Below are 14,182 nucleotides of genomic sequence, written 5' to 3'. Positions count from 1 at the left end.
TGTGGGCACGAGTCTCTAACACCACGCACGTCCCCGCTTCACTTAGAAGGAAGGATGCTTCTGAATGCAGAGATCATGCCCACGTTGTTTCCGAAGAGCTAGCATCTTGCTCCTTCTTGTTTATGAATTAGCTGTTGTTGTTAGGCACCACTGAGTTGGTTCCAACTCACGGCAATTCCACGTACAACAGAATGAAACGCTGCCTGGTCCCGGTCCATCCTCACAATCGTTGTTATGCTTGAGCGCACTGTTGCAGCCACTGTGACAATCCGTCTCATCAAGAGTCTCCCTCTTTTTCGCTGACTCTCTACTTTACCAAGCATCATGTCATTCTCCAGGGAACGTTCCCTCCTGACAACATATCCAAAGTATGTGAGATGTCTCGCCATCCTTGCTTCCAAGGAGCATTCTGGTTGTACTTCTTCCCAGACAAATTTGTTCATTCTTTTGGCAGTCCATGGTATATTCAATACTCTTCACCAACACCACAACTCAAAGACATTGATTCTTCTTCGGTCTTCCTTATTCATTGTCCAGCTTCCACATGCATATGAGGCGACTGAAAACGCCATGACTTGGGTCAGACACTTCAAGGTGACATCTTTGCTTTTCAACACTTTACAGAGGTCTTTTGCAGCAGATTTGCCCAATGCAATGCGTCTTTTGATTTCTTGACCGCTGCTTTCATGGGTGTTGACTGTGGACTCAAGGACAATGAAATCCTTGACAATGTCAACATTATCAGAGTTTATCATGATGTTGCTTATTGGTCCAGTTGTGAGGATTTTTGTTTTCTTTATGTTGAGGTGCAATCCACACTGAAGGTTGTGGTCTTTGATCTTCACCAGTAAGCACTTCAATACTCTTCACTTTCAGCAAGGAAGGTTGTGTCACCTGTGTATCACTGGTTGTTAATGAGTCGTCCTTTAATCTTGATGCTGCGTTCTTCTTCATACAGTCCAGCTTCTTGGATTATTTGTTCAGCATACAGATTGAATAGGTATGGTGAAAGGATACAACCTTGGCGCACACCTTTCCTGACTTGACTGCACACGAATTAGCTATCAACCAGAAAATTAAACAAACAAAACCACTTCCCTCCACTCTAGGACTCCCTAAACAACACAATACAGAAACTTGAGGCAACAAATTTGAGTATCTTGGCCACGCAGTGTTTCTGAAGTGTTTCCCCTTTAAAATAAATTAAGCCAAGACCTTTCATTTCATATCTTTTGATGTTCTTCCATACAGGAGCACAAAGAACAGACTGGTTTTTATCAGTAGATCTCAATTAAAGTAAATACACCAGAGTTCTAGGAACATGATAATTTTTCTAACACTAGTAATAAAAAAAAAATTATGTTTTGCCAACTGGGGAAAATGGGTGCCTTTGCTTTAAACTAAAAGTGTTTAATTCCATCAAATATTCCTGCCTAGCCATGTTTCCCAAAGAGAAACATCCTTGAAACTTTTCTCTTGAGTAAAATCATTAAAAATAATATAAAAATGAAAAGGCTTCTAATAAAGGTACAGTTGGTCTCTATCTGCTTGGAGCAAGGCAGGAAGAAGGAGAGTCAGGAATAGGAGGAGGAAACAGAATGTGTGGCAAACTGTCTCCTTTGCTATGAGACCGAAGAACTGGATGGTGTCCAGCTACCATTACTGAACGTTTTGATCAAAAGTTCTATAGAAGAATCCTGATCAAAAGGTGGATAAATGAAGAACAAAATTTCAAATTCTCATGGAATCCATATTTTTTGGAGGCATGGAGGATGAACACACGCCTGAAACTACTGCCCTGAGAAAATCTTTAAAAAAAAAAATCCCCTGAATTGTAAAAACCAAACAATAGTATAACTGGTAAAGGATGTCTACCTTCAGCACTGTGCTCTTATAAGAACTATCTACATGGGGTCAAACTGACAACAGCAACTCAAAAAAATTAGATAGGAAACTTAGGGGGCAGTAAGTATATGTTAATGAGGGAGGGTGAAAATGCTTACACAACTCGAAGAATGCAATCAATGTCACTGAATGGCACATGCAGAAATTTGAATCGGTGTATGCTTTGCTGTACGTATTCTCAACAATAAAAACAAAATAAATAAAGCTATATATAAATGCAAGTCGGTTGCATTTATATATATTTATATATATGTGCAAGTCGGTTGCATTTATATATATATATTTATATATATATATTTTTTTACAACTCTCAGAGATATAAAATAGCCAAGACAGGTTAAAAGAACTGTTTGGAAAGTTTTAGAACATATCATGGAATCCAAGAAAGGGAAATGAAATTACTCAAAGGACGGGGGCCCGGGTCCTCATTCTGCTCCCCTGGAAACAAGTCATTTCACATCTATGAGGCACAGTTACCTGACTTGTCAAAATGGTGGTGTGGGTGGGGAAGGGCTTAGAGTGTGGGTGAGGCAGTCTGTTCTAGAAATCCAGAAATGGGAGAAGTGGTGCAGTGGATAGTCTTTGGAAGATGTCAACAGATGATGCCTAAAGTGAGGGAGAAAAGTCTTATAAGCCATGAATGGAAGTCATTCCTCTTTAAAGGTCTGAACTTTTCTCTCCCTTGCCCACCACCCAAGAGAGTGTGCCATGATGCAGTAAAAGGAGAAACACGAAGAACTGAGGTGCTATGTTTCTTCCATTTCAGTGCTCTGGGTTGCTGTTGTTAGGTGCCGTCGAGTGGATTTTGGCTCAGAGCGGCCCCATGAGACAGAGCAGAACTGCCCCACAGGGTTTTCTAGGCTGTACGGGTGCAGATCACCAGGCCTTTCTCCCACAGAGCCACTGGGTGAGTTCAAACTACCAACCTTTTGGTTAGCAGCCAAATTCTCCATTAGAGTATAGGAAAAAAATACTAAACACTTTATTTATATTTTTGGCACATCTTTTAAAAATTGGTCTATTTGATGTTTTATAAAGTACACGCTCAATTTTTTTTACTGATAGGATACCTGATCAAAAAACATTCAAGGCTACTGCATTGTCTTAACAATGGCAATGACCATGGACACACCCCACAACAGCCTTACAGATGTGCTTACTGCCATTTCCTTTATACCATGCAGGCTACTGAAAATGCTGTAATTTGAAAGCAAATTCTGTTCCTATCTCTGCTGATGACTCTGCTGGTCTCCAGCTGCTAAAATCAGAGAAGAATCCTCCAGAAAAGAGGCAGCCTGTAGCCATGCTGAAGTCTGGAAGAAATGACTGGTTGCCCACTATACCCTGGCTGACATACAATTAGAGGTCCAGGTACAGTCTAGTATTCAACTCAAACCAGCCTCAAGATTCAAATTTCCATTGTGTCTCCAAAGAAGAAAAAGCCACAGAGGAAAATGAGAGGTAGGAGGTGAAGGTTTAGGTACTGAACTAGCATCAGAGCTGGCATTCCACAAACCGGCTGGCCCTCTCATCTAGAAAGACTACTTCATCTACCTATGGATACTAAGATCTCAGGTCTACCTCCATTCCTGAGACCCACTTCTCATCACATATGCCTTCTACTCTCCATCCTGAGCTGCTGGCATCTGGAGTCTCAGGGAATGACAGAACCTTGGTACACATCCTCTGGTCATACGGGCTTTGAGTCCTAAGGGACAACACTCACTGCCTCACAGGTTGTAAGCTACAAAGTGCCATGTTCTGTGGAATCCATTTTCTCGGCTATTTCCAGGGCTCCCATCCCAGTGGGAAACCTTGAGTGTTCATCTAAATAAATACTAAGAGGTAAATTTAATGTTCTCACAAGTAGTTCAAGTGTTTTCCTTTTTAATCAAAGTAATAAGTAGGTACTCAAAAAACGAACAAAAACACATATAAGGCTTATGTCAAAAAAGCTGTTCGACTCCATCTAACTCCAAATTCTTACTCCGAAAAGGCAACATTTTCAATGCTTTGAGTTTCTTCCTATACCATTTACGTCCGTATTTTTAAATAACATGATAGAGATTTTTTCTCCCACTTTAGACACCATCTATTGACTTTTTCCAAAAAATATTTGTTGCACCGCCCCAACCAACACTCCCAATATAGTCATGTGACAATTTCTGATTAAATGAAAACCACACTCATGGCTTGTATTTACCCATGAGTAAATTTCCTTTCCCTCCCCAAGGAATTATTGTCTCTGTATTTTCTGTTTGACTGGTTTTCTATCAGGTATTCTTTTTTTTGTAGTATTAACCCCCTTGAAGACCTTTGTTCTCATGGACTGTATAATCTAGACTGATTGCTCTTCAGTCATCCTGTCTTCTGTTCACCAACTTCGTGGGACCCTCTCCTGATGAGGATCCAGTTTCCTGGAGTCCTTGTCTTACTTCTAATCTCGTTGAAACACATCCTCTAGGTACCTTCTTGAGAAAGGGTGAAGTAAAAAAAAAATCTGAGACTCTGCAGCAGAGTCTGAAAATCTTTATTCACCTTACATTGTAGATCTAATTTCAGCTGAGGTAAATAATTTTCCCTGAGAATTTCCAAGGCATTACTACATCATCTTCTGGTTTCTGGCGCTGTTCCTGGATAGTCTGAGACCATGCAGTGTCTTGGTAGTTAGTATGTGACCCAGCCTGCACCCTCTCCGCCCCCATCCCCCGCCTCCTCCCCACACCACCACAGCTTTTAGAAGACTCTCTTCATCACTAGGGACCCTGGTGGCACAGCGGTTAAGCATTCAGCTGCTCACCAAAAGGCTGGCAGTTCAAATCCATCGGCTGCTCCTTTGAAACACTATGAGGCAGTCTCTACTCTGTCCTATAGGGTTGCTAAGAGTCGGAATTGACTCAATGGCAATGGGTTTGGTTTTTTGGTTCATCCTGATATCCTAAAATTTTAAGATGGTGTATTTGTGTGTTTTTCATACATTGTCCTGGGTACTCAGTGAGCTTCTTCAATCCAGAAACTCGTATTTTTTTAGTTCTGGAAATTTTTCTTGAATTATCCCTATATGTTCCCCCTACAGTATTCACATCCTGGAACACATTTTGGAACTGCTGGTTTGATTCTGTTAAGTTCTTCTTCCGTTCTATCATTCATTATCTTGTCTCCCCCTGCCCCTACTTTTTGGGAGTTTTTTTTTTTTTTTTTTTCCAACAACTCTTATTTTCTGAAGTCTTGCTTCACAAATATGGTATCTTTTCTTTTCCTTAGGATATTAAAGATTTTGTATATGTATGTAAAACATTTGTCTCTGTCACTACATTGTCTCTATTTCCCTCAAATGTCTTTATTCTATTTACTCTAGAATCTATCATGTCAAATATTTCCTTAGTGTCTTTGATCTTGACTGTTGATTCATATTTAAAACACTGAAAAGCACACTGTAAGGCCTGTGTAAATAGACAGCACTAGGAAACTAGCTTTAGAGTAAGGTGGCTGGGAGATATCCTGGTTACTTCCTTGGGGCCTTACTTCCTTTGAGCTGGTCAGCAGATCTTCCCAATATCCAGTCTAAGCGGGAAAACAGAGTAGGAAAAGCAGGCAGAATTTGTAGTAAGTGTAGCTGCCAGCATTTTGGGGAGATGAGTGAGGTAAGGGTGCTTGCAGCCACAATAATTAGTATTTAGACTTTTACTTAATGCCCTTAGTTTTCAGTGCATCTCCCTCCATGTACTCGATTGTGCCTGATTTATCCAAACCCTGTGTTTCTGAGACTCACTTTTCCCAGGTAGTATATATCCACTTGGGGAACCCAGTAACCTGGCTGCACAGGGTGGGACAGTCTAAGTGCCCCTCGCATAGATATATTCAGCCCATCTTCTTCCTTTAGCCCCACCTGGTACCTCCCATTTCTGACTCTTTTCTGAAGACTGATGATAAAGAATCAGCTTTCTTAGAGTCTTAGCTCTTCATCCACCAGCTAATTTCCACAATTTGGTCTCCCTTCCTTGTTCTTATTATCCTTGTCGTTTGTATCGTTCATATTTTTTCAGTCATTTCATTGAAATTCCTCAATGAAAGTGAAGTAAGCGTATGTTCGATCCATCAAGTTGTTTTTGTTCAATTGCTTTTCAAACACAAAATCTATTATGACTTAGCTTAACTCAAAATGCAGCCATCATAAAATAAAGAAGAAGCAAACGACATCTTGCACAAAATAGCAGGCTGCCTAAAAAATCTCAATTGCCAAATAAGGGCTGCCTCTGAGAAGCATTTTCTTCTTAGTTTTATGTGAAAGGACCATACTTCCAGTTACTAGATCAACATTTTTAAAAAAGACCGTAAGCTCCTAGACAGCAGGAATCATGTCTCACTCGTCTTTTCCCCTCTGTATCACACACTGCCTTCATAAGAGGCATGCAAAACATACTTTTTTTGATTAAATCTAACACACGTACACTTTGTCCAATGCATGACACACCCAAGACAAAAATTGCTGTTATTTTGCCCCACGATTTAATCAAGGATTCAACAATCCATTCATGACTCTAGGCCATACAAAACCTAATCAAATCCTAAAGCAATCTTCTAAAGATCACCTAGTAAGTGCATAAAGGCTTGGACAATAACTGTTGCATTTGGATAGTGTCTCATACTTGACAAAACACACCCTTTACTCCTCAGGAAATCCTGTAAAGTCCCTTGAAACACTTTCAAGTGGCTCCAGGAATCAAACCAGAGATCCCAAGCTCAAAGGTCAATTTTTAAAACGGGCATAAATTTTGAGAACAAGCCTTTTCTTTCCGGATATACAACAGAACTACAAAGGACTGATTCGTCCATTTCAGAAATATTTATTAAGTGTCAGGTATATACAAAGATGGTATGACACAGTCCTTCTCCTCTAGGTCTTTTAGGAAAGATTGGACACATACATAAATAACCATAAGACAAGGTGGAGTGTTCAATTTCCCAGGGCTAGCCCACGAAGCAGACCATAATGGCTGATGACACCAATGGCCGGGACAAAGGACACTGCAGTTGCCAGGTGCTCTTCTACGTTATGCTCTAATATTTGGATTTGTCAATTGTACTAAGAGCAAAATGACTACCAACCATAAAACGCACTGCCATCAGAACAGGTCCTGACAGGGTAGATGTGAGGCAATGGAGAGAAGGATAATTAAAAGCTAAAATAAAGCCATTAGTCAGTACAGTGTAATAGATGATGAATGTGAAAAGGGAAACGCTTGCCTCTTGGACTAGATCCTTCAAAGAAACTGGCAAAAAATAAAACATATTTAAGTCATCAACTAAATAAACAACACCAATCCATACTTTACGCCTATGATTTCAAATGACAAAGCCTAGGAGATCGTTAGGAACATGACTCAGATGTACCGTGCTAAAAATGATAAATATGATACAATCCTTTCAAGACCTAGCTTTTGCAAACTGATGTTATCATTATTTTTTTAAATCATTTTTTTAAAAACAAAATCAAACAAATTGAAAAACTGCATGATGCTGTTAAAAAAAAAAAAAAAAAAAACTTGTTGCCGTCAAGTCGATTCTGACTCATAGCAACCCTAGAGAACAGTGTAGAACTGCCCCATAGCGTTTCCAAGGAGCGCCTGGTGGATCTGAACTGCTGACCTTTTGGTAAGCAGCCGTAGCTCTTAACCACTATGCGACCAGGGTTTCTTGATGCTGTAAAGAGGTTTCCAAATCTCCCAAATGATAAAGAGATTTCCATCATTTCTTAAATATCCCCAAGCACGCCTGAGTAAACGTGAACTTTTCCAGCTATGTTTTAATTATCTTTAACTTCCCTTTCTATATATTCTGGCAGTTAAAAGCAGTGCTTTCATCTCACAGTTCTAAAAACTTTTCTAAAGTCATTCTGATAGTGAGGCCCATTTAAATATTCTCCACGGGATCTACTGGCTTTTACTGGAAACTAACAGACTTCAATGACCCAGTCTACTCTTCAGATTCACCCATTTCCAAGAACTTCTGAGTTCCTGTCATTGCACATTTATCAACTACCAACTCTTCAGATTTTTGATATGTAAGTTCCCATGAAACCACAGTCAGAAACCATTTGTTTCTTCCCCAAAGAGGACTCTTCCCCACCTTTAGGCAACAAATACCATTTGCTAAACCAAACTAACTTTTCATAAGACTTAACCGTAAATATAACCAAACATCAGATGGGGATGCCAAGAGAATACCTAAGAATTTATAAGGAGTTCTTAAAAGCGAGACAGCCACCCTTAACAACTGAGCTGCTGACTTGACAGAAAGAAAGCAAGGCCTTGGCTGTAGGGTACTACCCTGCCATGTCTACGATTACTGCACATATGAACTCTGGAACTGTAAAAAAAAAAAAAAAGGTAGCCTTGTGCTGATAGGTCCTCCTGATGTCAGGCACTTATGATTTGCAAAACAAAGGCCATACTGTAGGGGTGAGGAAATGGTTCCTATTTCTTCAAAATGCATTGAAACATTGCTGGAAAGTCCTTGGGGTAAGGGAATTCACCACTCCTGCCTTCTAAGGTCTCACAGGCAAAAAACAGACAAGCAGCACATGGCAAAGTCGATTTTTTTTTTTTCTTACAAAATTTTAAGTTTTCACTATTACAATTTAACTTCTGTACTAATTCCACTCTACACAGAAAACATTTTTTTTTCTCTCTCTTGCTTTCATTTGTTTTTAAATTTTTTCCACTTCCACCCACCGGTCTAAAATTTAACGTTCACACTTTGGAATTTGTATAAACAATAGAAATGAACACAAGTGAATGTAATCATGGTAGAAGGAAAAGCAAAGGAAAAAAAAAAAACTGCTGGGGTTCACACTAACATTTACCCCTCACTTGAAGGAGAGAGGTTCCCCCAGATCACAAAGGGGCAACTATGACTCCACAGCTGAAAACTGAGAAAGGAAAGATCATAAAGGAAGATTAATGTTTTTCAAATATCACAGAAAGATTAACAGTTGTTGTTGTTGTTGTTGTTCTCAGGTGCCATCAACCACATTCACAACAGAATGAAACACTGTCCAGTCCTGTCCCATCTTCACAATTGTTGCTATGCTTGAGCCCATTGTTGTAGCCACTGGGTCAATCCATCTCATTGAGGGTCATCCTCTTTTCTGCTGACCCTCTATTTTACCAAGCATGATGTCCTTCTCCAGGGTCTGATCCCTCCTGACAACATGTCCAAAGTATGTGAGAAGTAGTCTCTCCATCCTTGCTTCTAAGGAGCGTTCTGGTTGTACTTCTTCCAAAACAGATCTTTTCGTTCTTTTGGCAGTCCATGGTATATTCGATATTCTTCACCAACACCTCAATTCTTCTTCAGTCTTCCTTAGTCATCGTCCAGCTTTCCCATGCATACGAGGCAACTGAGAACACCATAGCTTGGGTCAGGTGCACCTTAGTCCTCACACCATTTCTGATTTTGCACCACTCAGTATCCCCTTGTTCTGTTCAAACGACTGCCTCCTGATTTATGTACAGGTTCTTCATGAGCACAATTAAGCGTTCCTGAATTCCCATAATTTGTTATGATTCCCACAGTCCAGTACCCTTGCATAGTCAACAAAACACAGGTAAACATCTTTCTTATATTCTCTGCTTTCAGCTAAGATCCATCTGACATCAGCAATGATGTGTGTTTCACATCCTCCTCTGAATTCGGCTTGAATTTCTGGCAGTTGCCAATCGATGTACTGCTGCACCATTTTTGAACTATTTTCACCAAAATTTTACTTGTGATATTAAAGATATTTGTTCAATAATTTCCACATTCTGTTGACTCACCTTTCTTTGGAATGGGCAGGAATATGGATCCCTTCCAGGTGCTTGGCAAGGAAGCTGGCTTCCAAATTTCTTGACACAGACGAGTGAGCACTTCCAGTGTTGCATCTGTTTCTTGAAGCTTCTCAATTGGTATTCCATCAATTCCTGGAGCCTTGTGTTTTGCCAATGCCTCCAGTGCAACCTGGACTCTTTCCTTCAGTATCATTGGTTCTTACCATATGCTACCTCCTGAAACAGTTGAAAGTCAACCAGTTCATTTTTGTTCAGTGACTGTATTCCTTCCATCTTCTTTTGATGCTTCCTGTGTCATTCAGTATTTTGCCCATAATCCTTCAACACCGCAATTTAAGGCTTGATTTTTTTCTTCAGTTCTTTCTTTAAGCTTGAGAAATGCCAAGCATGTTCTTCCTTCTCGGTTTTCTATATCCAGGTCTTTGCACACGTCATCATAATACTTTGTCTTCTTGAGCTGCCCTTTGAAATCTTCTGTTCAGCTATTTTATCATTTTTTTCCTTTTGTTTTAGCTACTGAACATTCAAGAACAAGTTTCAGACTCTCTGCTCAGAGTCTTTTCTGCTCTTTTCTTTTTTTACTGCCTTTTTAATGACCTTTTGCTTTCCTCATGTATGATGCCCTTGATGTCATTCCACAACTCATGTGCTCTTCAGTCATTAGTGTTCAATGCTTCAAATCTCTTCTTGAGATGGTCTCTAAATTCAGGTGGGATATGCTCGAGGTCATACTTTGACTCTCATGGCTTGTTTTAATTTTCTTCAGTTTCAACTTGAACTTGCATATGAGCAACTGATGGTCTGTTCTGCAGTCAGCCCCTGGCTTTGTTCTGACTGATACTGAACTTCTCCATTGTCTCTTTCCACGGATGTAGTCAATTTGATTCCTGTGTATTCCATCCAAGGAGGTCCATGTGTACATCTGCCATTTATGTTTTTGAGAAAAGGTATTTGCAATAAACAAGCTGCTCATCTTGCAAAATTCTCTCACGTGATCTCCACTGTCATTTGTACCACCAAGGCCGTATTTACCAACTACTGATCCTTCTTCTTTGTTTCCTATGTTATCATAAACTCACAAAAAATAAATGTTCTTTAAGAATTTTATTTTACTTTTTTAGTTTAATAGAGTAGCAGACCAAACCACAGATAAATGTATCTTATTTCCTTTCTCTGTTCATAACATAAGGAATCCCCAAACAATTCTGACTGAAACTTTAAAATCAATAAAGGGCCACACCCTGTTATGGCTTATTTATTCCCAAATTACCTTTCTGAGACTTAGGATATAGGCAATTATTAATTACCCAGTCTAATAAAAAGGAGCTAGGTCACCAAGACTCCCAACTAGTGGATAAATCAGCAGTCCCATCTATCCATTCAAATGTTCCCCTATTCAGTGCCCAGCTACATCTTTTCTTATTAAAAGAGTTAGTAAGAGATGACCCTGACTTTGAACTTTTACTGAGAGGCTGAAATTAAAGGGCTAATTAAAACATATAAAGTACAAAAATCTTATGCTGGCTCACATCCCTAATTCAGCATCTACATAGCTAATAAAACAAAATAACTCTAAAACTTCAGTTCTTTCCTTGAGTCATCTGTTCACCTCACACCCGAAAGTCCTCATTGCCTAGACTGGATACAGGCTGAATAATAGACATTGTTGTCTCACTACCACAGGGCCTGATGGTCATTCCCAAGGCCTCTGTTACAAATGAGCTCTAAAGGACCCCGTGCTTAGCATTCCAATTTATAAACCACCAAAGTAAGGTGCATCACCTTCTTAAGGAAAACACAGCCCTTTATCTGAAGAGACAGTGGAGAACACAATATAAAGAAAACTAGGAACTCCCAGAGTCTCAGGACACAAGTATTCTAATATAATAAGTATAATAATCAATATGGAGCCCTGGTGGTGTAGTGGTTAAGAGCTTGGCTGCTAACCAAAAGGTCGGCAGGTCAAATTTACCAGCCGCTCCTTGGAAACCCTATGGGGCTGTTCTACTCTGCCCTGTAGGCTTGCTATGAGTCGGAATTGACTGGACGGCAACAGGTTTGGTTTCGTTTGGTTTGTTTTAATAGTCAACATGCAACTTGAGCAAACCTCTGAATACACTCAGCGTTCCTGTTATGTTCAAAGAACAAGTCATAAAAAAAAATTACAAATTTACAAACTATAAAGAGTTACATAAATGGTCACACTGTCCCTACTACAGGGGAATGTATGTCCCGTGTTCTCTCAAAAAGCCCTGGCTTATTTCTTCCAGTCTCTTTAGTGAGGTAGACATTGATTTTCTACACAAGGGATAGGTTACTACAAAGAGTTATCAGAATCCAGATTACGAATACACAAAATGAACCCCCTACACACACACACGCCACCACCCACACACAGCTCACCAAACACACACACGCACACACCACCACCACCACCACACATACTCTTAAATAACTTGGGGAACAGCAGGCGTCGTTAGTTAAATTAAAGTCCACTGTATGATATCAATACGGGGCTTTATTGTTGTTGAGTTCTTAGGAGGTAAACCAATGAGGTGTAAGGATTAAGTGGAAACAGAAATAATAATGAAAGAGAAATTTGGAGTTTGAAATAAAAAGCAAAAGGGAGTCAGGAAAATGAAGTCAAAAGGCTTTTCTCACCCCTAAGTGACAAGAGAAGTAACATGTTTCTTTGAATTAAAAATGAAAAATCTGTGGGTAACCACACCACCAACATTAGAAGTATTAATGAGTTAAAGGAGTGGGTGTAGTTCAAAACGTCCTTCTCCACCACAGGACACAACTCACTCCACGTTAACTACTACAGAACAGCATTTGTAGTGCACCCAATAAAAACCAAAAACCCGTTGCCGTCGAGCCGATTCCAACTCATAGCAACCCTATAGGACAGAGTAGAAATGCCCCATAGGGTTTCCGAGGAGTGCCTGATGGATTTGAACTGCCAACCTTTTGGTTAGCAGCCGTAGCTCTTAACCACTACACAACCAGGGTTACCGTGTACCCAACAGACACGTTAAATATACCTAAAGTTAAAGCACTTGCAGAAAAATGTTTTTCCTGTGAAAAAGTCTGAAGTTTCAGAAAAATGCGTACACGTATACTTGGACCCAGAGGCCAAGAGTGTAAAAGTAGTCAGGTCAAGCCTGAGCAAGCCACCAAAAACCACAATGGGGAACAGACTCCACAAAACCAGGAGACGGTCTGTGGGACAGTGCCACTCTTCATCTAACACAATACACCGATGAGTAACCGTGGGGCAGGTCTTCAAAGTTTTCACAAGCAAAGAAAACATCTCTAAGGCCTCAAGGAATGTGAAAGCCTGCCAGTCTGAAAGCATAAGCTTTCCTTCAGAAGTTACTTGAACAGCGAAGCCAGGGGTTAGGTATTACCTCAGGAGGCTACAGAGACTATTCCTTTGAATGTTTGCTACCAACGTAAATAAAGAAAGAAGAAAAGACCAAGTTGGGCATTTTCCTTTTCGTACCTCTTCTAGTCGCCGCCTCTGTTCTTTCTGCTGCTCGATCCGTTTTTGTCTCTCTGCTAGCAACTGCCTTTTATATTCTTCCTGCTCTCGGAGCTGTTGCTCCTGCAGCAGCTGCTGTCTCCGAAGAGCCTCAGAACGTTCCTTGTTCTCCTGCTGCAGCCTCAAAAAATCCCGTCGGAGAGTAGACTCACCAGGCACGTTAACAATGGAACTATAGGAGGGAGCAAGAGTGATAAGGGATGTGTCCAAATGGCCCAAAAACAAAAAAACCAAACCCATTGCTGTCGAGTCGATTGCAACTCAGAGTGACCCTAGAGCACATAGTAGAACTGCCCCATAGCTGGTGGATCTGAACTGACAACCTGCTGGTTAGCAGTCACACTCTTAACCACTTTGCCACCAGGGCTCAGTGTCCAAGTGGCACTGCCCTTTAAATGAGAGAGCTGCACTGGCATTCTGTTCTTCTACACTCATTCTCTTAAGTTACTCCCAGTCTGGCATCTACAACTCAACAACAGTCCCATGTCTCCCTTTATTCATTTGGTAAATCCTTTAAAACTCTGTCCTGGGTGTTTGTCTGCCAACTATTTTCATTATCTCTCTACTTAGGATTCTCACGTGAATTCTCCCTTTGCCTTATTTTCCACCAGCGAGAGGTACATCATTTTCCTACCCTGCTAGGCTATAAATATCAGCGTGCTGTTCAGTATTTGCCTTTGGTTCACCTTCTTTGTCAGATCAACCATCAAGTCTTGTCACGTATTCTCCTCCCACTGCCTCTATTTCCAGGGTCCCATGAATTAGCCATTGCACAGATACATTAAATAGCATCAATTCCTAGCTGGGCTCTGTGCTGCGAGTCACTGCTCTACTTCCAAACCAACCAGAATAACATGCCCAACAAATCTCCTTATATGGTCTCTTACTACATCATGCTCTT

The 14,182-nt window shown here is 40.4% G+C and overlaps 1 protein-coding gene across 48 annotated transcripts in view; it reads right to left on the bottom strand.

Moving 5' to 3' along the window:
• The window catches only part of MAP4K4 (mitogen-activated protein kinase kinase kinase kinase 4), a 214,402-nt gene that overhangs the window by 43,652 nt on the left and 156,568 nt on the right, over positions 1 to 14,182 (bottom strand). For all 48 annotated transcript variants that reach the window (XM_064268519.1, XM_064268518.1, XM_064268522.1 and 45 more), the window contains exon 12: positions 13,243 to 13,453. In XM_064268519.1, the coding sequence (XP_064124589.1) occupies positions 13,243 to 13,453 (211 nt within the window). The remainder of the gene's footprint in view (positions 1 to 13,242; positions 13,454 to 14,182) is intronic.

Source organism: Loxodonta africana, chromosome 15 (genome assembly GCF_030014295.1).
Source record: "Loxodonta africana isolate mLoxAfr1 chromosome 15, mLoxAfr1.hap2, whole genome shotgun sequence".
NCBI lineage: Eukaryota > Metazoa > Chordata > Mammalia > Proboscidea > Elephantidae > Loxodonta > Loxodonta africana.
Note: the sequence above shows the minus strand (reverse complement) of the source record. Positions and strands in the feature narration are given on the sequence as shown.